The following is a 22,905-nucleotide window of genomic DNA, read 5'->3' as shown; positions in this document are numbered from 1 at the left end:
AATTCTCCATTTTCAAAACATCTGTCCTTAGAGAGTTATACTTTCAAGTTTAAGTCATATATATGGCTCCCTTCTTTTAAATTTTTTAAAACTTATTTTAGAGACAGAGAAGCTACGTGCTCTGACTGGGGATTGGACCTGCAACCTGGGCTACACTTTCAAACCCATTCCTCAGCTGCCCTCCTTTCCCATTATTACAACAACGAAATATTCACCCCCAAATTCCCAAAGCATCCGTCAGGAGTCGGTTCCACCACCTCTGAGGATCATTTTGCTAGACTGGAAAATGTTTCCTAAGTAATCTGTCACAGGATGAATTCCGAAATGGCCCATAAGACTCAGTCCCTGGTGTACAAACACCTTCCCCCGGGCATTCAGTCAAACATTAACCTAGATGGTGGTTTGAAGGGATTTTGCAAATGCACTTAAGGTCCCAAATAAATTGGCATTAAGATAGATTATCCCTTTTTGGCCTGACCTAGTCCTTAAATAATTATAGGGGCAACACTCCAACCAACTGAGCTACCCAGACAGGATCTGATTTCCTTCTTAAAATCAATACTCCACAAGAGGATAAATACGTCTATTGTTCGTGTCTTGATGTGAAACAGAATGTACCCGCTCACTGCAAAGAACAAGGCACCAGTGAACTGGCATTAAGATAACTTTTAGGAAAAGTTGTTTTAGAAATGGGCCCTTATGTCGGGAAATTGGGTCTGGCTTGGCAGTGAGCAGGAAAGGACACTTAGTACCTTGGAATTTAGGCTGGAGGAAAGAAAGAAAAGAGAAAGATGCAAAGAAGATAGATGAAGATAAAAATAAAAACAAAGCATTTGTTATGTTGCAGGCACATCCACAAGAACTTCACAAGGAGTCTCATGTGGTCCTCACAACCCTGTGAGGCAGATACTCAACCCACTTACAGGTGAGGAAAGCAGGCTTTGGGGGTTATGTTGGCCAAGGCACCTGGCTGGGAAGGGTGAAGCCTGTGGACAGCCCTCAGCTCTCAAGCTCAGCTATTCTGCCTGGGAGGCTCAGTCCCAGGAGAACACGGACAAGTGGGACTGTCAGGAACCGCAGCCAAAGCAGCAACCTGGGCCTAAATCATAGCCAGGAGGGGCCTACAGAGACAACCACATGTAATGTAGTGTCCTTGATGGGATTCTGGAAAAGAAAATGGACATTAGGTAGAAACTAAAGAACTATGAATAAAATGTAGACTTGGTTAATAATAATGCATCAGTGTTAGTTCATTGATTGTTGTTGTGAGTTGGGGGCGCAGAGAGAGAGATCAGCAGACGAAATCATCAAGGACTAGCAAAGGACCACCGCTCGCTCAGGCAAATGGCCCCGAGTTCATGCAGTGTCCTAATTTTATTCACAAGACTTCAAAAAGCTTGTTTACTGAGAAATTGGCATAACATCAAGAGTAACTTTTACTTAAAGATACATAGAGTGCACCTGCAAGATAGCTTAGTAACAACATAATATCAGAAGGCATTAATTGCTATTGCTTCTATGGATCCCACAACATTCCTCTCCTTATCTTAAGGGATAACCTTGGAAAGTACAGAAATCTTATGAGAATGTTTTACTGAGAAAAGCCCAGCAACTGCCCTCAGTCACATAGACCTGTTTCAGTGACCCGCCTTCAAGTCACAAAACAATTCTCTTAGCAAAACATTATTTTCTTGTTGGCTGTGTTCCCATCCAAGGCCATGCAATGGATTATTCCACTACAATTGATTGTAACAAATTTACCATACTTAGTAAAGATGTTAAAAAAAAAAAAAAAAAAAAGACCAAAAAAACCTCCTACTTTTTTAGAGACTAACACCATGGAAAGCATTTAACTCCCAAGAGAGTTAAGAGACACATGAGTATAAAATCTGATTTGGGGTGAGGATTCAAGAAGGCAGGGGAGCAGATGGACGTTATACTCACCTCCTTCCAGGACCAGACTGTAATTACAACTAAAACATAGAGCAAGCAACCTGAATAACCAGCTGAAGACCAGCTGAAGAGAAGTCTTATAGCCAAGGATCTACAGATGATACCACATTGAGACTGGCAGGAAGGGCAGAGATGTGAAAAGGACTGGCCCCACTCCCATGGGTGGCTGAGGTTCCAGAGGGATATCTCAGTTTCAGGGGTTCCCTCTGGAGAAGTGTGGGGTCTTGACCCCAAGTCAGGATGACCAGCCCAGAGCACCAGAGCCAGGAAGAGGCGCCCACATAACATCTGGCTGTGAAAATCAGGAGAGATTCTGTCCACCACGGAGAGAGGAAATCTGCTAGAGACAAAGGTGCCTTCTTAAAGGGCCAGTACACAAAATCTCATTTGCAGCCAATCTCACCCTTGGCTCCGGAGGAGGGAGGGCAGAGCAGACTAGAGTCACATGAGGTGAGACTGGGTTTGTGGCTCCCCGGAGAAAGCTGAAGGGACACCCGCCAGGATCCCTGTGCTGAGTCACTCCCTCACACTGCAGATACCATCTTCCTTGGGTGGGGCACTCCCCTCTATGTGGCAGCAGCCTGGGGGAAAGGAAGAGCCACGCCCTCTGGGCTCCCTCTGGCCCTGCCCTCCAGAGCTTGCACCCTGCTGAGGAATCAGCTGCCTGGGCCAGAGGGAACCCCAGAACCAATAACCATAAGCATTTCCCTTAAGATCAGGAACAAGACAGGGATGTCCACTTTCACCATACTTATTAACATATGGCTGGAAGTCCTAGCCACAGCAATTAGACAAGAAGAAGAAATAAAAGGCATCCAAATTGGAAAGAAAGAAGTAAAACTGTCATTATTTGCAGATGACATGATACTGTATATAGAGAGCCCTAAAGATTCCATCAAAATCTACTAGAATTGATAAATGAATTCAGGAAAAGTAGTAGGATACAAAATAAATATCCAGAAATCAGTTGCATTTATATACATCAATAATAAACTATCAAAAAGGGAAACTAAAAAGGAATCCCATTTACAATTGCATATAAAATAAAATACATAGGAATAAATTTAACCAAGGATGTAAAAGACCTGTACTCAGAAAATTATTAGACACTGAAGAGAGTGATTGAAGAAGACACAAGTAGAAGCATATACTGTGTTTACAGATAGGAAAAATTAACGTCGTTAAAATGTCCATACTACCCAAAGCAATCTATAGATTCAATGCAATTCCTATCAAGATACCACTGGCATATTTCACAGAAGTAGAACAAATATTCCAAAAATTTATATGGAACCACAAAAGACACAGAATAGCGACATAAATCTTGAGAAAAAATAAAGTTGGAGGAATCATACTACCTGATATCAAACTATACTATAAGACTATAGTAATCAAAACAGCATGGTCCTGACATAAAAACAGATATATAGATCAATGAAACAGAATAGAGACCCTACATCTTTATGGTCAATTAATATTTGACAAAGGAGGCAAAAACATAAAATGAGGAAAAAAATAGTCTATTCAATAAATGGTGTTGGGAATATTGAAAAATGCATGCCAAAAAAGTAGAACTAGAACACTTCTTATACTATAAACAAGAATAAACTCAAAATGGATTAAAGACAAATGTTAGATTTGAAACCATAAAAATCCTAGAAGAAAACATAGGCAGTAAAATATTGCACATTTCTCATGGCACTATTTTTTGTGACATATCTCCTTGGGCAAGAAAAACAAAAGAAAAAAACAAACAAATCCTATTACATAAAACTAAAAAGGTTTTGCACATCAAAGGAAACCATCAACAAACTGAAGAGATAACCCACTGAATGGGAGAACATATTCGTCAATGATATATCTGATAAGTGGTTAATATCCAAAATTTAGAAAGGACTTATACAACTCAATACCAAAACAAACAATCTATTTTATATTTATAAATGGGCAAAGGACCTGAATAGACACTTCTCCAAAAAAGTCACTAATCATCAGAGAAACGCAAATTAAAACCACAATGAGATACCATCTCACCCCAGTCAGAATGGCGCTCATCAACAAAACAACACACAATAAGTGCTGGCAATGATGTGGAGAAAAGGGAACCCTCCTGCACTGCTCGTGGGAATGCAGACTGACGCAGCTACTGTGGAGAACTGTATGGGGTTTCCTCAAAAAATTAAAAATGGAACTGCCTTTTGACCCAGCTATCCCACTTTTAGGAATATATCCTAAGAATATATCCTAAGAATACCAAATCACTGATTCAAAAGAAGATATGTACCACCATGTTTATTGCAGCATTTTTTTCAATAGCTAAAATCTGGAAACAGCCAAGTGTCCATCAGTGGACAAGTGGATTAAAAAGCTGGTACATACACACAATGGCCATGAAAAAGAAGGAAATTTTACCTTTTGCAACAACATGGATAGACCTGAGACTATTATGCTAAGTGAAATAAGCCAGGCAGAGAAAGAAAAATATCATATGATCTCATATGTGAAATCTAATGAACAAAGTAAACTGAGGAACAGAGTAGAGGCAGAGGCGGGGTCACAGGGACCAGAGGGACAGCAGTCAGAGGGAAGGGGGATGAGGGGATGGGATCAGAAAAGGTGAAGGGATTAGTGAAATTATATATATACATAACACAGAGATATAGATCACAGGAGAGCAAATCCTAGCGGGAAGGGGGAAGGGAGCTAGGGAGAGAGGGGCAAAGGAGATATAAAAAGAAACGGGGGGGGGGGAGGGAGTTATATTCAGTGGGACATTTGAAAAATGAGAATATAAAAAAAAAGCTTAAAAAATGAGAATATAAAGTGAAAATCACCCATAAGTTCAATATCCAGAGACAGGAGTAGACCCATACTTTTGAGAAACTGCAAATTTCACAAGGACGCACAGGTCAGGATGTTGGAAGGGGTCACTAAAGAATGGGGCCCTAAAGCTTAAACTTCACCTTAAGTTTAAGCCCCCAACAATAATAATTCCTGTGGGCTCTTAGAGCAAGTCTGCTTGGGTTTGAACATCAACAACATCCTTACTAGCCAGGTAACCTTGGACAACTTGCTTAAGCTTCACTGTGCCTTAATTTTTTATCTGAAAAGTGAGGATAATGTATACCTCATATGATGACTACATTTAACTCAGATTATAGTAAACATATAGCTATCATAGTCCTGTCTTTGACAAAACTACCTCACTAGTTTGATGCATGAACATTTTCCCATATTTGGGGGGTCTTCAAGACAGACCAAGTATTATACCTATACTAAATAGATGTAAAACCTAACGACTCCCCAGTTGGACATTTTGGGTGTTAAAAGGGGGGATCCATCAAGTGGTTTTGCCTGTTGAAAGCACCACAAAGTCACTGCCATTGCCAAAGACTAAAGAATAAGGAATAAGTCGACTGGACACAGATCTTCCATAAACCTAACACGTCGATTAAGAAGGCTTGTTGGGTAGCCTGACCTGTAGTGGCTCAGTGGACCAGCGTTGACCTGGAATGCTGAGGTCGCAGGTTTGAAATCCCAGTCAAGGCACATAATGAGAAGCAACTACTATGAGCATATGCTTCCCGTTCCTCTCCCCACCTTTCTCTCTTAATCCTCTCTCTAAAATCGATAAAAATTTTAAAAAGAGTGCCTGACCTGTGGTGGTGCAGTGGATAAAGCGTCGACCTGGAAATGCTGAGGTTGCTGGTTCAAAACCCTGGGCTTGCCTGATCAAAGCACATATGGGAGTTGATGCTTCCAGCTCCTCCCCCCCGCCCCTTCTCTCTCTCTGTCTCTCCCTCTCCTCTCTTAAAAAATAAGTAAAACTTTAAAAAAAATTTTTTTTTAAAGAGGGCTTGTTGGGTAAACAAGGGCTTCTGAGTTGAACAACTCGAGGGGGTACTACCTTCCTACGGAATAAAGTCAATGGTACCCCCGGGGTTGCACATGGCTGAGGCCTCAGGGAAAACAGTAGGGAAGGTGGTCCTAGATGGGATCACATACAGGCTCTTTCCAGACATCTTCATTCTGTGCTGTGTCTATTTTAACACAAAACAAGGAAGATGTGGGAGAGGGTAATTGCTTTGCCCGAAGTTACAGAGGCGGAAGTGGAGGGCAAAGACAGGCTTGGTAAGCCCTAAAGCCTATTACATTGACGCCCAACTCAGAGTAGCTACCTTTAGATCAGTCAGTCCATGGTCTAAGTCAGTGGTTCTCAAAGTTTTTGAAGTCGGGGCACATTTAAAATCCTACAAATAATTGTGACACACTATATACAAATTTCTGAGAAATATGTATAATAAGTCAAATATTAAAGAAAAAAATATAAAGTCCAATAAAATCATTTTATGGTAATTAAACAAAATACAACAAAACTAAATTTATTCTGACATTAAAAAACATTTTTATGTTACATTTTTTGAGTATGCTTTTTAGAATTCATAAAAAATGGGGTTAAAAAATTAAACAAAAAAGTTATCTTTTTTTTTTTAAAGGTTTTATTTATTCATTTTAGAGAAGGGGGAGGGGGGAGGAGCTGGAAGCATCAACTCCCATATGTGCCTTGACTGGGCAAGCCCAGGGTTTCGAACCGGTGACCTCAGCATTCCAGGTCGACGCTTTATCCACTGCACCACCACAGGTCAGGCAAAAAAAAGTTATCTTTTTATATAATAGATACATTCTTAGTAAGATTTAGTAAATTCGGCAGGTCCCGGCTCAAATGGGTTGTTTTTTCATTCTTGTGTTTATGAGAAACATAAGCCTGATGTGTCCTAGCGATTTCTTCAATGTTTGGGCATATATTTGAAAGGCAAACTCTCATTTCCTCATCAATACAGTGAAGAATTCCTCTCTTTTTACTCTTGTGTTGATTGCAAAAAAAACCCTCCATACATATCATCTTAACTTTACACCAAACAAAAGATAAAAGAAACTTGCCTCCAGTCTTTCCAGGGAACATGGAGGGTAGTGTAAACAATCCAGCACCACAGTTTAACAGCCTTTTGCAACCTAATCAGGCAAGTGAGGTGGGGGGTTGGGCAGACTGTCCCTTACAGCCAATTCCCCACACCCGTCCCCCCAAAATCTAAACTCCAAAAACCCTGTTGTTTTGGTCCCCAACAGGCAGATATTTCTCTGGAATACCATAGGGCGCACCTGGAAATCTTCTAGGGCACACCAGTGCACCCTGGCGCACACTTTGAGAACCACTGGTCTAAGTCCTAGTGACTAACAGTGAGAACTTGGGCATGTTAACTAGCCTCTGTGCCTATTTCTCAGTAAAACTGAAATTTCTCAGTACCTCCAGGGGTGCAATCACCCACATCCATCAGCAACTGCACAACCTGCCATGGTGTGGCATGCTAAGGCATGACAGAATGTGAAAGCATTTTAATAAGTATGCTTCTCACACATGAAGTATCAAGTTTTACAAACTATACCATTAAATGTAGCTGTCTATTTCTGTCTTATCAGTTTTATTAGCAAAAAGAAGCCTTGTTTTGTTCCCCTTCCGCAGTCAATCTTCAGTGATTGTACAGAAGTCACACACCAAGTTAGAACTGAAAATGCATTCCTCTGGCTTCAACTCTAAGCAATTAGAATTACCTGAACCGCCATAGAGCTTTCCAAGTTAAGAATGTTAATAGCAGTGATCACTTTACTCCTAGGAACCAAATCATTCCTCACTTGAAATCACAAGTATTATCACCATGTAGGAATTAGAGCTGAAAACTTTGAGGCAGAAAGACCCAAGTTAACTGGACCCCTTAGCCACAAACAGGATAAAGCCATTCTATGAAGAGCACAGTAAGAGCAGGAAGGACGGGGTTTCTTCCCCTCTGTCCTCATTCCTGTTAAATAGAAAAGAACTGTCATACTCAAGTATTACTTGTCGAGAACAAATATCATTTAGTTGTTAATACAAGTCAATATATTACATATTAGAGGGTCCTTATCTATAAAATAAGGCTTAAGAACAAATGCAAAACATTTGTTTTAAAAAAAAAATCCGGCCCTGGCCAGATTGGCTCAGCGGTAGAGCGTCAGCCTGGTGTGCGGGGGACCCGGGTTCGATTCCCGGCCAGGGCACATAGGAGAAGCGCCCATTTGCTTCTCCACCCCCCCCCCACCTCCTTCTTCTCTGTCTCTTCCCTTCCCGCAGCCAAAGCTCTATTGGAGTAAAGATGGCCCGGGCGCTGGGGATGGCTCCTTGGCCTCTGCCCCAGGCGCTAGAGTGGCTCTGGTCGCGGCAGAGCGACGCCCCAGAGGGGCAGAGCATCGCCCCCTGGTGGGCAGAGCATCACCCCTGGTGGGCGTGCCCGGTGGATCCCGGTCGGGCGCATGCGGGAGTCTGTCTGTCTCTCCCCGTTTCCAGCTTCAGAAAAATACAAAATAAATAAATAAATAATCCAATTTCTAGAAAGCAAGTAATTGCTGGGGGAAAAATAAACCCTCCATTGATTGAGGTTATGTCATTGGACACAAGAAGCAACTGAAATAATTCTGTAGTCAAAGATAGAACAATTTGAGCAACAAAATGCAGTACTGGAGTATAACCCCGAATATAAATAAAATGTGGAATCCATTAGTTCATACTGAGATGATTGAATAAACAGCAGAGGAGATAAATCTCCCTTGTAAACATTACAGATAATTAAGAGATACTCCACCCATAAGGAGCTAGAGCAAAATTCAACTCCCTACCACTCAAGTGTAGGCTGTGCAGACACCCTGCCAAGGAGTCTAGCATGGAAGGGGGTGGGAACGGGACAAGTAACTTTACAGTGGAAAAATTTGACAAATGTAACCCGTCAAGTAATCAAGGTCAACATCAACAGTGTTGACTCAGGTCAACAGCATGTACCCATTATGTGATGAAAATGGCACCTTACTTGTGTGGTCTTCCTCCCCCAAAACTTATAACCTTAGCCCAATTATGAGAAAAACATCAGACAATCCTAGTAAGAGGGGCATCCAACAAAACACTTGTCTAGGACTCCTCAAATCTGTCCACATCATCAAAACCAAGAAAAGTCCAAAGACTTGTCACAGTCAAAGAAAGCCTAATGAGATGACAACTAAATGAAATGTATATCCTGGAAAAGAAAAAGGACATTTTGTAAAAACCTAAGGAAATCTGACCTGTAAATTCAATTAAAAAATAAATTTAAAAAAAATCTCCAATACAGGTTGACTTATTATTCAATCTTCACCGTAAGACTTAGCAAATCATTTGATGCTTAGTTCCTGCATAAAACACCTTGCAATGACAGCCCACACTCCAGCATTCCAAGGCTCCTCCCCAACAAAACTGAGTCAGGATGCTGAGCAGGAATCAATGTGTCTGTTCCCAAAGCTATTTATGCCAGTTGTCCTTACTGTTAATTCATAACTAAATATTACGAAAACTAAGTATGGGTACAAAAATGAGAGTCATTTCTGTGAAAGCTAAGATGAATGCTTTGAAAATGCTCAATAAAAGTGAGTGTCTAAAATAAAACTAAGGAACTCTGAATAAGCAATGGGCTTCTAGTCACTGGCAATCAGTATGTTTTCATGAACAGCAAATGTATCACACTAATGTAAGATAACCAAGGGGAAAGGATGGGTGGATGGGAACTGGAATGTCTTCTCAATTTTTCTGTAAATCTAAACTAGCTCTAAAAATATTTCAAAGTCTACAAGTACACATAGTAATACAAATGAATTAAAACGCAACACTAAACCAGTAATGTTTTTATAATTTTATTACCCATGTTGTACGAGTTATTTATATGGAAGACATACACCTCTATTACTATCGAAATAATTTGGAATATATTGAGGAAAAGGTAAAAGAGAAAATAAAAACGAGTTCAGGCTTCTCTGTTATCAGCAGAAAAGTTTTATTTCTTATAAGGACAAACACTTTAAACCGCATCCAAGGCCTTAAGTTACAGATACAAACCAAAGTAGCCATTGAAAGCATTAGCTATTGAGGTACGAGACACACAGCGGGGGCGTCGCTTCGCCGTCTGAGTCACGCCGAGCTGCTCAATGGACAGCCGAGCTCTGCTAGCGCTCGGGAGTGGTCGAGGGACGGTACAGCTACAGAACCAAGGACAACAGCTGTTTTCTACAAGGACAGAAGCCTTTAAAGACTGCACTGGCAGGGATATATTTTGACAGGGACGGGGAGAGGGGGAAGGAGCTTAGTCCCTTCCACAGGGCATCAGGCGGCCTTGCAGAGGGCCACGGCAGAAAAGCGGACGTCCCCTTGCCCACGCTCAGTGAATTCTCTGCAGACCCTGGCAGCGTCCTGAAAAGGAGGAATGTCATTAACATCCAAACAGCACCAGCTCAAAATGAAAGCTTCAGAGGGAAAGTACTGGGAAGGCCTACAAATGCTCCAAGTTCACCCTGGTCAACCTTCAACTTCCCGTTACACTTGAAAACCAGGGATTAAGGCAACAGAAAAAAATAATCACGTCATGGGAGAGATGGACTCACATCAGAGATGTGACTTCAGAAGCTCTGAGTCCTTTATTATTCCCACCAAACAGCCCGTTTCCTTCCCCTCGTGTCTGGTTTTGACAACACAACTACACTATTTGTGCTCTTTCCTCAAGTCAAAACAAGGCAGAAAATTAATCTCCCACAAGGGAAAAATTCCCGATTCAGAAATTCCTAAAGACAAATTTCTTCCAAGTAAACAGTTTACAAAAAAGCCTTCAAAGTTTTAATACCTGGTATCCCAGGCATAGACAAGTGTAACCTAAGACCTAGATTACAAAGACAGGTAACAGAAAACGGATCCCAACACAGGCAAACTTCATTTTATTACATTTTGCTTTACTGAGCTCCAGATGTTACTGGGCTCCAGTTTGGTTTTTTTAAACAAATTGACAAGATCCTCTACCAGCAAAAAAAAAAAAAAATTACAACCTGCTTTATTGTGATACTCGCTTGATCGCAGAGGTCTGAAACCAAACCCATCAGTCTCTCAGCAGTATGTCTGTATTAGTTATTTACCAAATTCTAGCACTTAAATGCCTTGGGATCATAAAGGTCAATCGCTCTGCTCAAGCTGTGAAGAGTCCAGCTTCAAGTGCCACAAACCACATTAACTGTCAGACCTTTGGAGGACAGGTGATTCTCTGACACAGAAGGCCATCTCCCCAAGTCTAGAAAGCAACCAGCTTGATGAGTGTGGCCCCGAGAAAGACCTACCAGGGCGGAGTTTCGTTCCTGGTTTGAAACCACTTACAAAAACTAAAGCAAGTTTAGATTAACATCTATATTTTATTCTGTCAGAATTTTTAACATACTGCAATTCCAGACCTGTAGGATTAAGCATGGGCCTGTAAAGGAAGAATGGCCGCCCCCTTGTCTAGACAATGAGCTACAACCTAAGTCATTCAAGGTTAGGGTACTTGGGTTAAATAGTTCCTCACAGGCGTAAATTTTCTGTGTACAGTTTGGAAAACCTGTAACATCTTTAACCATATAGAACCAGTCTCAAGAATTTTCACTAATTAAGATGCTTGTTTATACTCATTTAATTTTAAATGAAATTCTAACTGAAGTCAGGTTTTATTCTTTTTGAACAAAAAAGTTTTATCTCCCTCACCCCCCATAAATTCTACTCAGAGCAGCTGTAGGTAAATTGGGGGGGGGGGGGCATTTTATGATCTTAGTATAGTGTTAGATATGCGTGAGAATGAACCTTAGAGCTTTATTTGGAGAGTTTTTCCCCCAAATGGGTCATGATCAGAAATTTTGCCCTTCTTCCTACTCTATCCTAGGGGTTGGGAACCTATGGCTTGCTAGCCAGATGTGGCTCTTTTGATGGCTGCATCTGGCTCACAGACAAATCTTTAATAAAAAAAAATAACGTTAAAAATATAAAACATTCTCATGTATTACAATCCATTCATTTCCTACCACTCATGTTCATGGTTGCGGGTGGCTGGAGCCAATCACAGCTGTCCTGCAGGACACCACCAAATTTTTTATTGGTATAATGCGTAATGTACACGGGTCGTTGTATGGCTCTCACGGAATTACATTTTAAAATATGTGGCGTTCATGGCTCTCTCAGCCAAAAAGGTTCCTGACCCCTGCTCTACCCCATAAGTAAACTCTCTCATGCAACTCTCCCCCATCCTGCTCCTCTACGTCTAGTTCTCATTCTACTACTATTTTCATATACCCCTATATACTCAAGAATCAGATCCAACTGATCTCAGGTGTATGTATAGCAAACTGGACAAGTGACCCTCCTAGAGTGGCATCATTTGGCCCATTAGCACCTCAAAGTTTCAGGTCTATACAGAAAGGCAGTCTCGTACAGAGCCTAAGGGTACAGACTCTAGAGACAGACTGTCCAGACTTGAGCCATGGCTCTGCCATTTAAGTCACTGACCTTGGGCACCACTGAACCTCTGCTTGTTTCCTCATCTATAAAATGTGAACAATGATACCTGCCTTGCACTATCCTTAGAAGGATTCGATAAAAGCTCCAAGTCACTTAGAAGAGTACCTAGCAGAGGGGTCAGCAAACTGCTGCCTGTTTGATGACTCAAGTTTCGGTGGAACCACCAAACACACTCGTCTATCTATGGCCCAGGCTGCTGTGGAGCTGGAAAAGCAGAACTGAAGACTTGCTGTGGGCCCACACGCCACCCAACGCTTACACACCTTGTCTGAAAAAGTTTGTCAACCCCAGTCAGCAAGTGCTGAAAAAGGATTTCAGCTGGTAGTACTGCCAATGCAGTAGTTATACCTTAACGGCATTTTTAATTTTTATTTCCTCGCAATTAAGCAACTTTCCTTTACATCAGCAAACTGATTCAACTGTGGAGACTCGTGTTCAGGGTGAAGAGGCCTGGAACAGTCTACCACTCTGGTCCAGAACTAACAGGTGTCTGTCATCACTTGTACAGGGATGGTTATGGTTACACTGTGACCACGGATCCTCTAGGTCTTGTCAGGCATGTTTTGAATCTGCTTCTCTCGTCCTCATAACAGTGGGTCATGTGGGAAGAAAGTGCTCCTTAAGCCTAACCAGAGTCGCTGATACACTACCTACAAAACTGCCCCAACCCCAGCAGTCTGGGAGGGACGAGGAAAGGCTTGGGTTGCCGCTCCACGAGTCATCGGCTATGATGTAATCTGACAAGGGGACAATGGTCACCTTAATCCCACAAAGAAGCAAGGCAATGGCTTTCAGGCTAATTCTAACTGTGAGCTAACGACAGCACACGATACAGATCAGTCAGGGTTGCTCTGAAGGATCCTATTTAAAACTACTTGCTATAAAATAAAGTAGCTAGAATTACTAAGATGATCTTTAAGCCCCAAAGAATGCTATTAACCCAGACGGTTGGTGCTGGCTGTTCTGAAAAAGCATGAGCACTTGACGACAGACAGCCCGGCGAAGCCGTGGGCCCCCCGAGGTGGATGCCCGAGCTCACCTGCAGCAGGGAGTCCTGGGCGCTGGTGCCGTGGTTCACTGGAAAAGGCATCCGTCCGTCTGCAACAAAGAAGCCAGGCGTGTCAGGTTTCTCTGCAGTTTCTGGCCACTGTGCCTATCCCGCCTAGAGGGAAGTTTCAGGTTCTTCCCAATACCACCGCCACTCCCACGGGAAGCCTAGTTATCAAGTGGCAGCTGGAAAGGAGTTCAGTGCCCCTAGATCTCCATCCCAGGCAATTCTCAGCGACAAGGAACAAGACCGCACAGCCCCACCCGGCCACCCTAACGGAAGGATGTGGGCCCCATCTCCTGGGAAGGACCACGGAGCCACAGGCAGAGGCAGTCTCCGAGGTGCGGGAAGGTGGAGGCGACAGGGCCCCTGAGACTGCTCTGGCCCCTCAATGATGACCGATTAGTTCACCTGCCCATAGGTAGTGCCTTTGACTTGAGACAACACACCTTTCCCCATTAAAACAAAGAGGATGACTCTTACAAGACAGATCATCTTTCTCGTTGCCATGTACCAGTGAACAGAAATTACGTGTGCAGATCCTTTTTACACAAACAAGGTCATACTTAGGCATTTATTTTCCCCCCAAAGTATTCCCTGTCTGAAAAGGCTGACACGAGAGATCCTACGACGACAGGGCTGTCATGGAAAGCAAGAAAAAGAGCTGAATGCTCCCGGCCCGCCTGGCGCTGGTCTGGTCTCTTTCTGGGTCTGTGACTAAAGCCTTCACCTGGCAGGTCAGCTGCCCGAGGGGGGACGCTCTGGGCAGCATACAGGGTTCAGTTCCCCCGAGAATACTTTGTCCTGACTTCATAAACAATGATACACCAAAGTGCTATAAAGTCACATGTCACTGCTATAAAAGGAATGATATATGAAAGACTGAAACTGCAGCAGAGACCAAAAATGGAGGGAAACATACCCAGTTCGTAGAGGTGGCCATCCACGTGGTTAAACAGAATAAAATGGAAGTTCACTTTGTCATCTACCTGAAGAGAGCCAAGAAATTTTTTCCAAATGAGTATTTTATAGAAAACTTAAATTTAAAAAAAAATAAAATGTAATATGTAATAAGTATAATACACTTGAACCCACTTCTTGTATACTTCTTAAATTATCATAGAGAATATTTATGTATTTCCAAGTATCCTCAGCTCAAATTGCAGCCATTCAGGTAAACTGGACACTTATCACTTGCTTTCTACTGAGGAGGAAATTCAAGTTTAGGGAGGATCAGTTTCTCATCCAAGCTCAAGACTAGAAAATGGCAGAGCAAACTATCGTTAGAGGCAGTGTGACTGACTTGAACGGTTGACCAGGAGGCTCTGTTCAGATTAGCGGTACATATAAGCCTCCCAGAAATGAGCAGTCCTTGTTTGTGTATCTGACTGCACCCCAGTCCATGAGGGGGACATCTACAATGCTCAGTTAGGTGGGGTGTTCCTCTGTTAGACTCATCTGGATCTAGAGGAAAGACTATCAGTATTGACTCAATACTATGTCACTGCTAATTGGATTTCTGGGTGCCATTTTTATAAACAGGTCTGGTCAAAACATTATCCCAGTAGAACTTTTGGTGTTACTGGCCTTGGGTGGCAGGCAGCACTGGCTGTGTTCCAGCAGGACCACTGCACAGGGCAGGGGAGACGCAGGCGGCACGGGCCTGGCCGACCCGCGCCCGCACTTACCCGACACTGGCCCTCCTGCGCCACGGCGTCGTGGGCCGCCTGGATGGCCTGCGGAGAAAGAATCGTCAGCACGAGAAACTCCAGTTACTGAAAAAGTGAGGCCCTGGAAGTTCTCTTCCTACCTCGTTCTTTTCAAAGCATTTTGCTCTGTCTTCAGGGGACAACTTCTCCGTCTCAGAAAGAAATTGTTTCAGGACTGATCCATTCTCTTAAAAAAAAAAAAAGAAAAGAAAAAGCAGATGTATGGACATAATAATGCAAATGATGCTCATGTGCTGCTGATTTAAGCTGTGGCACAGCAGGTCATGTTTAGCGACCTGAACTTTTACCGTGGCCTCCAAGGACATGGACGAGCAGCACCATCCGCCCCAGCCTCTTTTTTCCCATCACTCCCTTGTCACCACGTCAAGCCAAAAAACTCTCCATTCCTCCCATTGCCCAGCTTTCCTGCCTCTGCTCCCGGGCACTCCTCAGCTCCCTTCGCCTCCCATCTCACCTTCATCTCTCAAATCTCTTATCACTCTCTCACTCATCTGTAACACGTACTTCTGAGCGTCTAAGTGCCATAAGGACACTGTCTTGCCTATCGCTGTATCTACAGCACCTGGCAACACACAATTAGTGTCAACAGCATACATGAGGCAACAACTTCTGATCTCAATTGTTTTTAGTTCTCAACCCAGACTTTTATATCAGGGTAGAAAATGCAAGCTTCGTAATACAGTTATCCAGAGAGACATCAACCTAAGGATCTTAAATAGAGACGTCAAGAGTCAAATAGTCTGGCCTAGAGATAGCTGACCAACTGGAATAAGTGTTCCGTCATTGCTCACTGTGGTTAAGTCTAGAAGAAACTGACTACCCAGCTAGAGCAAGAACAACTTATATTTTTTTTTAACTTTTTTTTTAATATTCTTTATTTATTGATTTTTTAGAGAGAAAGGAGTGAGAGAGACAGAGAGAGAGAGAAGGGGGAGGAGCAGGAAGCATCAACTCCCATATGTGCCTTGACCAGGCAAGCCCAAGGTTTCGAACCGGCGACCTCAGTGTTCCAGGTCGACGCTTTATCCCACTGCACCACCACAAGTCAGGCAACAACTTATATTTCAAAAGACCTCAACTTGAACTTTCATCTCTAAAGTTAAATAAAAGTAAATTTGTTAAATTGGGGACTATTCAAAATTTCAAAGTGATAGGAATCCTCTTTATGAGAGCTGTGATTCAGAGTAAGTCTTTGGCACCATCATAACCATAGTTACAAAATAATTACAGTATCTCTACTGACCTCAAGAACACAGTAGTTGCCTGACCAGGTGGTGACGCAGTGGACAGAGCGTTGGACTGGGATGCGGAGGACCCAGGTTCAAAACCCAGAGGTTGCCGGCTTGAGCGCAGGCTCATTTGGTTTGACCAAGGCTCACCAGCTTGAGCCCAAGGTCGCTGGCTTGAGCAAGGGGTCACTTGGTGGGCTGTAGCCCCCGGGTCAAGGCACATGTGAGAAAGTAATCAATGAACAACTAAGGAGCCACAACGAAGAACTGATGCTTCTCATCTCTCTCCCTTCCTGTCTGCTGTCTGTCCCTATCTGTCCCTCTCTGTCTCACACACACAAATAAAGAATGCAATAGTCTAAATAAAGTGAGATTGACTACAGAATAAAAAGGCTCAAGCTACAACTTTCTAATATGACTCAGTCAAGTTACTATCTTAAAAAGCAACTTTAAGAAGATCTGGCTGTTTATGGCCAGGCAGGTGATTTTTTTTTTTTTTTTTTCAAAAGTATACCAGTAGTACAGTCTTGGCCACACTTCCTTTGTAAAAGAAAATATTTGACCTGCTACAAGCAACAGTGTGGACTCTTAGTTGAAATTACTCAGTTCTTAGCCTCCCCATCTACTGTCTAAATCAGATTACTGCTGCCTGTTTTTGTAAATAGTTATAATGGAACACAACCACGTCCACTGGTTTACATCGTGTCTACGGCTGCTTTTGCAAAGACCACATGGCCTTCAAGCCTGAAAGATTTACTCTCTGGCCTTTTAAGACCCTTGAACCTTGGCCTAAATCAGACAGAATAGCCGTGTATTATAACATAGTTTAATGCTATTAATTGTGTCTCTGACAAGCTTTAGGGCTGAAACTCACTCAGTTCTTCTCCCACTGAAGATGGGCTTGAAGCTCCCTGACTGACTGTTCACCACCGAATCCTTGCCAGGTTTGCGACCTGCTGCTTTGCCTCCCCGCGGGAACTCGCACACTAGCCGTGTCCACCTGCTCTAAGCTGCTCTAATTCTCCGGCTGCTTATGAGATACAGAACCATTAAATACAATCCGAACATTGACATTTTAGGGCTTCTCATCTCTAATTCTTCAGAGTTCACTGCGATAAACACAGGAGAATCACAACAGTAACTGGACCTCAAGTGTTGTATGTCCTTCACCTGAGACCCCTCCTAGCAGTCCACAAGTACGCAGAGCAGCAGTACAAGGCTGCATCGCTCCCTCTTCCTCTCCAGGTGGGAGGAGCCAAAACGGGATTCTCAGACAATGAGATTTCCTTCCCTCAAAAGAGAGAAATAAGAATTCACCCACTGATTATAGCTGGATAAATAGGTTGCAAACATTTTAAAGGCAATGTCTGCTGAATCGATCACTGTGGGTTTGGGAATGAAGAGTCATGGTTAATCAGACGTCAACAGGAGGATGACTGGCCTCAAAACTCACTTACCAAATTCCAGTTTGTCTTGATTATTGGCCACTGCGTGTATAAGTCCGATGGTACCACACGAGTTGCCAATGGTCTGCTTCATGAAGTACACTTTAGGACTGACTTCTTGTCCCTTCAGTTCTTCAATCTGTTTTTTCCTGAAGTTCTCATGCTGTGAATGCACAAAGAAATGTTAGCATTTCAAAATGAAAATGCAAAGAGCAGTTGGCAGCACAGTAAGTTCTACCACCTAAATGGAAACACAAGTAGGATGTGTGACCAGGCACCTTGGTTCTAGCTGTCAGCCAACGCCCAGGGAATGGCCTGTCTGCCTCCCACACCCACGCCTGTCCACGGGGTTCCGAGAGGCTCTGAGACTCCACCCCGATGCTGCAGTGCAGTAACGCTTGGAGATTGCCCAAGGCTTTGTCTAGACACCACTGCAGCCTTTTAGCTGGAAATGGACGGTGTCACGAAGTTGAAAACACAGACAAGTTCATTATATACCATAAGGATCTTAAATAGAAGCAAAGACAGCCAAAGCATTTTCTTCCTTTAACACCAACAATGCCTGTATTTCACATGGGCATCCCAATCAAGGTTTGGTTAATTAAACAGCCAACAAAAACACCAGCCAGTTCACAGCCCGCTATTCTTTAGTGTTCTGCTTCTAGTCTATCCAAGTATAGTGCTCTTCAAAAACAAAACAAGTCTCAACTGGAGAAAGGCACAATTTAAAGAAATTCACGATTCCCTCTCTCCCTCTTTTGAGAGAGACAGGGACAGACAGACAGGAAGGGAGAGATATGAGAAGCATCAATTCTTTGTTGTAGCATCTTTAGTTGTTCCACTGATTGCTTTCTCATATGTGCCTTGATGGGGGGGGGGGAATATGGGACTATAGCAGACCGAGTGACCCCTTGCTCAAGCCAGCGACCATGGGTTCAAGCTGGTGAGCTATGCTCAATCCAGATGAGCCCGCACTCAAGCCGAGGACCTCGGAGTTTTGAACCTGGGTCCTCTGCATCCCAGTCCGACACTCTATCCACTGCGCCACTTCCTGGTCAGGCTCTCCCTTGTTTTTTAAGGGAAGACAACTGGTCTAGCGGGCTGGCTGTGATTTCACAAACGCTCCGTCTTATCCTACAAGATGTGACACTTGTTGTCCTTGCCATTTGAGGACAAATTAGCAATGGGAAGTGGGGAAGAGGGTAGTGACCAGAAAATGAATGAGACTAGATTTCCTCAAAGCACCCATTAGCTCTTTGTACAGTCATTGAGAGTTTTTCTGAGCCCTTCACGAACAAGTTTTAAAGACCTTGCAGGTATGACTTCTGTTAAAAGCAGGGTGGTTAGGCTCTGGCCAGTTGGCTCAGTGGTAGAGCGTCAGCCTGGCGTGCAGGGGTCCCGGGTTCAATTCCCCGCCAGGGCACACAGGAGAAGCGCCCATCTGCTTCTCCACCCCTCCCCCTCTCCTTCCTCTGTCTCTCTCTTCCCCTCCTGCAGCCAAGGCTCCATTGGAGCGAAGATGGCCCGGGCACTGGGGATGGCTCCTTGGCCTCTGCCCAGGTGCTAGAGTGGCTCTGGTCGCAACAGAGCGATGCCCCAGAGGGGCAGAGCATCGCCCCCTGGTGGGCGTGCCGGGTGGATCCCGGTCAGGCGCATGCGGGAGTCTGTCTATCTCTCCCCGTTTCCAGCTTCAGAAAAATACAAAAAAAAAAAAAGCAGGGTGGTTAGTGCCACAGAAACACTATTTCCCATATCCAGTATAACTGAGACAAAACCCCAGAGCACATTTCTAATTCTAGTAGTCTCTATTACTGTACATGGAACTGAAGTTTAGGCCTTGCCTGTGGCACCATCAGAGGACTACAATCTCTTGTCCCACAAGATCAACTTCTACTCCAACGAGCAGTACTTCTAGCATCATGCTACCAGATTCTTATACTGAGTTACTCATTGACTATTAAGGCTTTTCACTTTTCTAATTAAAAGTTTTGAAATGGGATAGCACCATCCTTTAGGGCTGTCTGAGTTCTTGCATGAAGACACTTATGTAAATATTACTTAAAATTAATGTTTTGGAAGTAGTCCATTTAGGAGTTCATAATCTTAGACACAATTAAATGCTTTCTAAATTAGCATTAGTTTGTTTATAAGGCAACCTACCAACCTCAACTTTTCTTTGAATCTGCTTCCGTGTTTAGCCCAATAGGTGTTTTATGTCACAGAACAGGTGCTCAATAAATCTGATAGACTGAGCCAGGGCAAAAGCATTAAGTACTGAGCAAACACAGAACATTCTCTAACAAGAACCACTTGATCCAGCAAAAGGAGACCAGTGGGCTTTTGAAAGACAAACACACTGCACCACTGCCTCCCAGAGGCCTTGCACTGGAGAGCTGCTCAAAATCTCCGAGTCATCATGGTTCCTCTAATAAGAAAGCTCTGTGGGGGCTCATAAAAGCCAAAAGCGATTGTGCTTCATTTGGTCAACAGGGAAGTTGATTTGACTTGCAATTTTTGGCAGCTCCGTTTTTACTTAAGTAAAGCTTTGTCAATAAAACATGTCACTAAGATTATCCTAATAGTTTTAATCAGGGTTTTTAACCCAGTTAGAGGGGGAATGCCTGGAACTCCCTATAAGGCTTAATATATGCTGAGGATGATTCTAGAACACCCAGCGTTGGGATGGTGCTTCAGCAGTTAAGCTCACTCTGTCTGGAATGATGCCCCAAATGCTAATGCCTCAAGTTTTATTAAGGAAATTTTCAACCACTGCCAAATCAGGAGTCAAGTGACAGCAATCAGAGATTAGTGGAACTCCACACAGTGCAAGACAACTATCCAGCTACCTTTTTTATAACTGATGCTCAGTCTTTGAGGTACATCTATCCATTCACACTTAGGTGGTAGAGGAAGACCACCTAAAGGGAAATGAAAAGGAGTTTCCAAAACTCTCTAATGCCCACCTATTTCTTTACCTACAAGGTCAGAGTTTTAAGAGGGTAAGAGGTAGAAGGAGGTTCCCACAGAGGAACCATACACAAAGAAGCGTGCATGGGCAGGGATGGGAAGAATTCCCAAGTCCATCGGTGACCCAGGCAGTGGAGTTTGAGAGAATCTATTGTTTTCTTATGGTATAGGCAAGCCCATCATCTTTCTACCCAACCCCCTCCACTTAATAGCAAGGTAGGAGTCTGAGAATCAAACACCACACTGGCAGGTGATAGCCCTTAAAAGGAAACATCCAGCCACACCTTGGCATGGAAGACTCAGGAAAGCCTAGATTCAAAGGATTTATGAGTGGGGTGACTTATTTCTTGAATAACTGGGGTGGTGGAACTGAGTTCGGGCTTCCTTTCCAAATTTTAGGCAACGCAAGCTGGATTACAACAGGAGCCCCAGTGAGTAGGTGCCAAGAGTGTGGCTTCCCCCTGCATTCCCCACAGGGGGCAGTTTTGCCAGGTCTGGGCGCCTAGGCTGGGTGGGAAAAAGAGGAGCCAGGAGTCTATACTGGCTTCTATGCCTCGTTTGGGTCTGGGCGCGGCGCGCGCCCCGGGCCCCACGCCCTACCTGGGCGGTGAGTGGAAACAGCAGCAGCAGCGCGCAGGCCGGCGCAGGCACCGAGCTCAGGGCCTCCTCCTCCAGCCCCAGCACGTCCACGAAGCGCCACTGGCCGGCCACCCCCAGCCGGGCCAGCACCTGCAGAGAGGAGACACGGCGGCCAGGCTCGCGGAGACTAGCAAGCGGCGAGCACGCGCCGGAGGGCGGGGCAGGCTCGGGACCCTCCGCGCCCCCCTGGAGCCTGGGAGGAGCCTCCGCCCGGCCCCCCACCCCGCTGGCGCGATGACACAGCACAAAGCGCGGCCCACACGTGGCGCGGGCGAAGCCCGGGCACTGGAGTCGCGCGGCCGGCGCCACGCCCTCGGGAGCTCGGCCCGGCGCTCGCATCGGGGCGCAGCCTCGCCCTCCACCTGCATCGCACCCCCGGCCCCGGTGCGGGGGCAGAGGGAGAGCGCCCCGACCGCGCCGCAGCCCGCTCCCCTGGAGCACGCAGGGCGCCGCCAAGTCCCTGGAAACCGCCGGGGCAGGTGGGCGTCTCCGCCTCGGCGCTCCCGGGGGGAGGGTACAGGCAGCGCGCGACGCCACTCACTTTGTTCAGCATCTGAAAGACAAATGCAAGAAAAACAAAAACAAAAACAGTCAGAGATACGGCTCCCCGGGGTAGGCTGACCCTTAGTCAAGCGCTCCCGAGGCCGTGGTGCGCCTGATACTCACCTCGGGGTTAATCTCCATGGGTTTCAGCTGCATCTTCGCGAAACGGGTGAGACAACCTCCGAAGGAAGAAGAAAAACAGCGAGCGGAGCCGCCCAGGCTGCCGCTATAAAGCGCCGGCCTGACGCACTGTGGGTGCCTGCGCGGGGGGATCGGGGCAAAACCAACCGGGGGGAAACGGCAAAATGGGTACGAACTCCCCTCTGCGCGGCGCGGAGTGGTACGGCCGGGCCCCCAAACCTTGCAGTCTCACTTGCGGGTGAGATAATCCTATGGTTGTGGGGATGGGTTTGTTGGTGGGTGTTCCTTGAGTGTGTGGAGCAGTCCTTTTGATGAAGTAGAGTTGTTGTTTTTTTTGCGAAGTTTCTGGAAACTCTTCCTTTCTACCATCCAATTACCCGAAATCTCAGGGTTTCTGAAGCGTTGAGAAAAAGCCTAAATTCAACAGGTATATATTTAATGTGAATACAAATATATGTCTCCCAGATCTCGCAACATTTGCATTTGACCTTAGACAATTCATCCTCCGTACTAAACCAGACCAGTACCGAGGTTCGTTTTTTAATTGACTGACTAGAATAGAACATAGTCTGCAATATAACAGACATTGCATTAGTAATGCTGATGTAATGTGAGGCCCTGGAAGAATAGGCTGGTCCTGTGGAAGCTGTAGAAACCTGGGGGATGTCGGCGTCATACAGCACACAGAGGCAGGAGGCAGGAGACTTCAGGAAACAGATCCAGGGGAAAGACAGGCATGGTTTCTAGCAGAGAGGATGTAAAAAAATAATAATAATAAAACCATTTGTGA

The 22,905-nt window shown here is 44.5% G+C and overlaps 1 protein-coding gene across 1 annotated transcript; it reads right to left on the bottom strand.

The window, feature by feature from the left end:
- Positions 1-9,825: 9,825 nt before the first annotated feature.
- Positions 9,826-22,197, bottom strand: UCHL1 (ubiquitin C-terminal hydrolase L1). The gene is made up of 9 exons (XM_066384699.1): positions 22,098-22,197; positions 21,973-21,984; positions 21,393-21,521; positions 17,838-17,988; positions 15,232-15,317; positions 15,110-15,157; positions 14,344-14,410; positions 13,413-13,471; positions 9,826-10,255 (listed from the first exon to the last, which is right to left on the bottom strand). Exons 1-9 carry the CDS (start codon positions 22,128-22,130, stop codon positions 10,169-10,171), a joined length of 672 nt encoding a protein of 223 aa, XP_066240796.1. The 5' UTR covers positions 22,131-22,197; the 3' UTR covers positions 9,826-10,168.
- Positions 22,198-22,905: the final 708 nt, after the last annotated feature.

The sequence above is a fragment of the Saccopteryx leptura genome, chromosome 5, assembly GCF_036850995.1.
Source record: "Saccopteryx leptura isolate mSacLep1 chromosome 5, mSacLep1_pri_phased_curated, whole genome shotgun sequence".
Lineage (NCBI taxonomy): Eukaryota > Metazoa > Chordata > Mammalia > Chiroptera > Emballonuridae > Saccopteryx > Saccopteryx leptura.
This window is presented reverse-complemented; position numbering and strand designations above follow the sequence as displayed.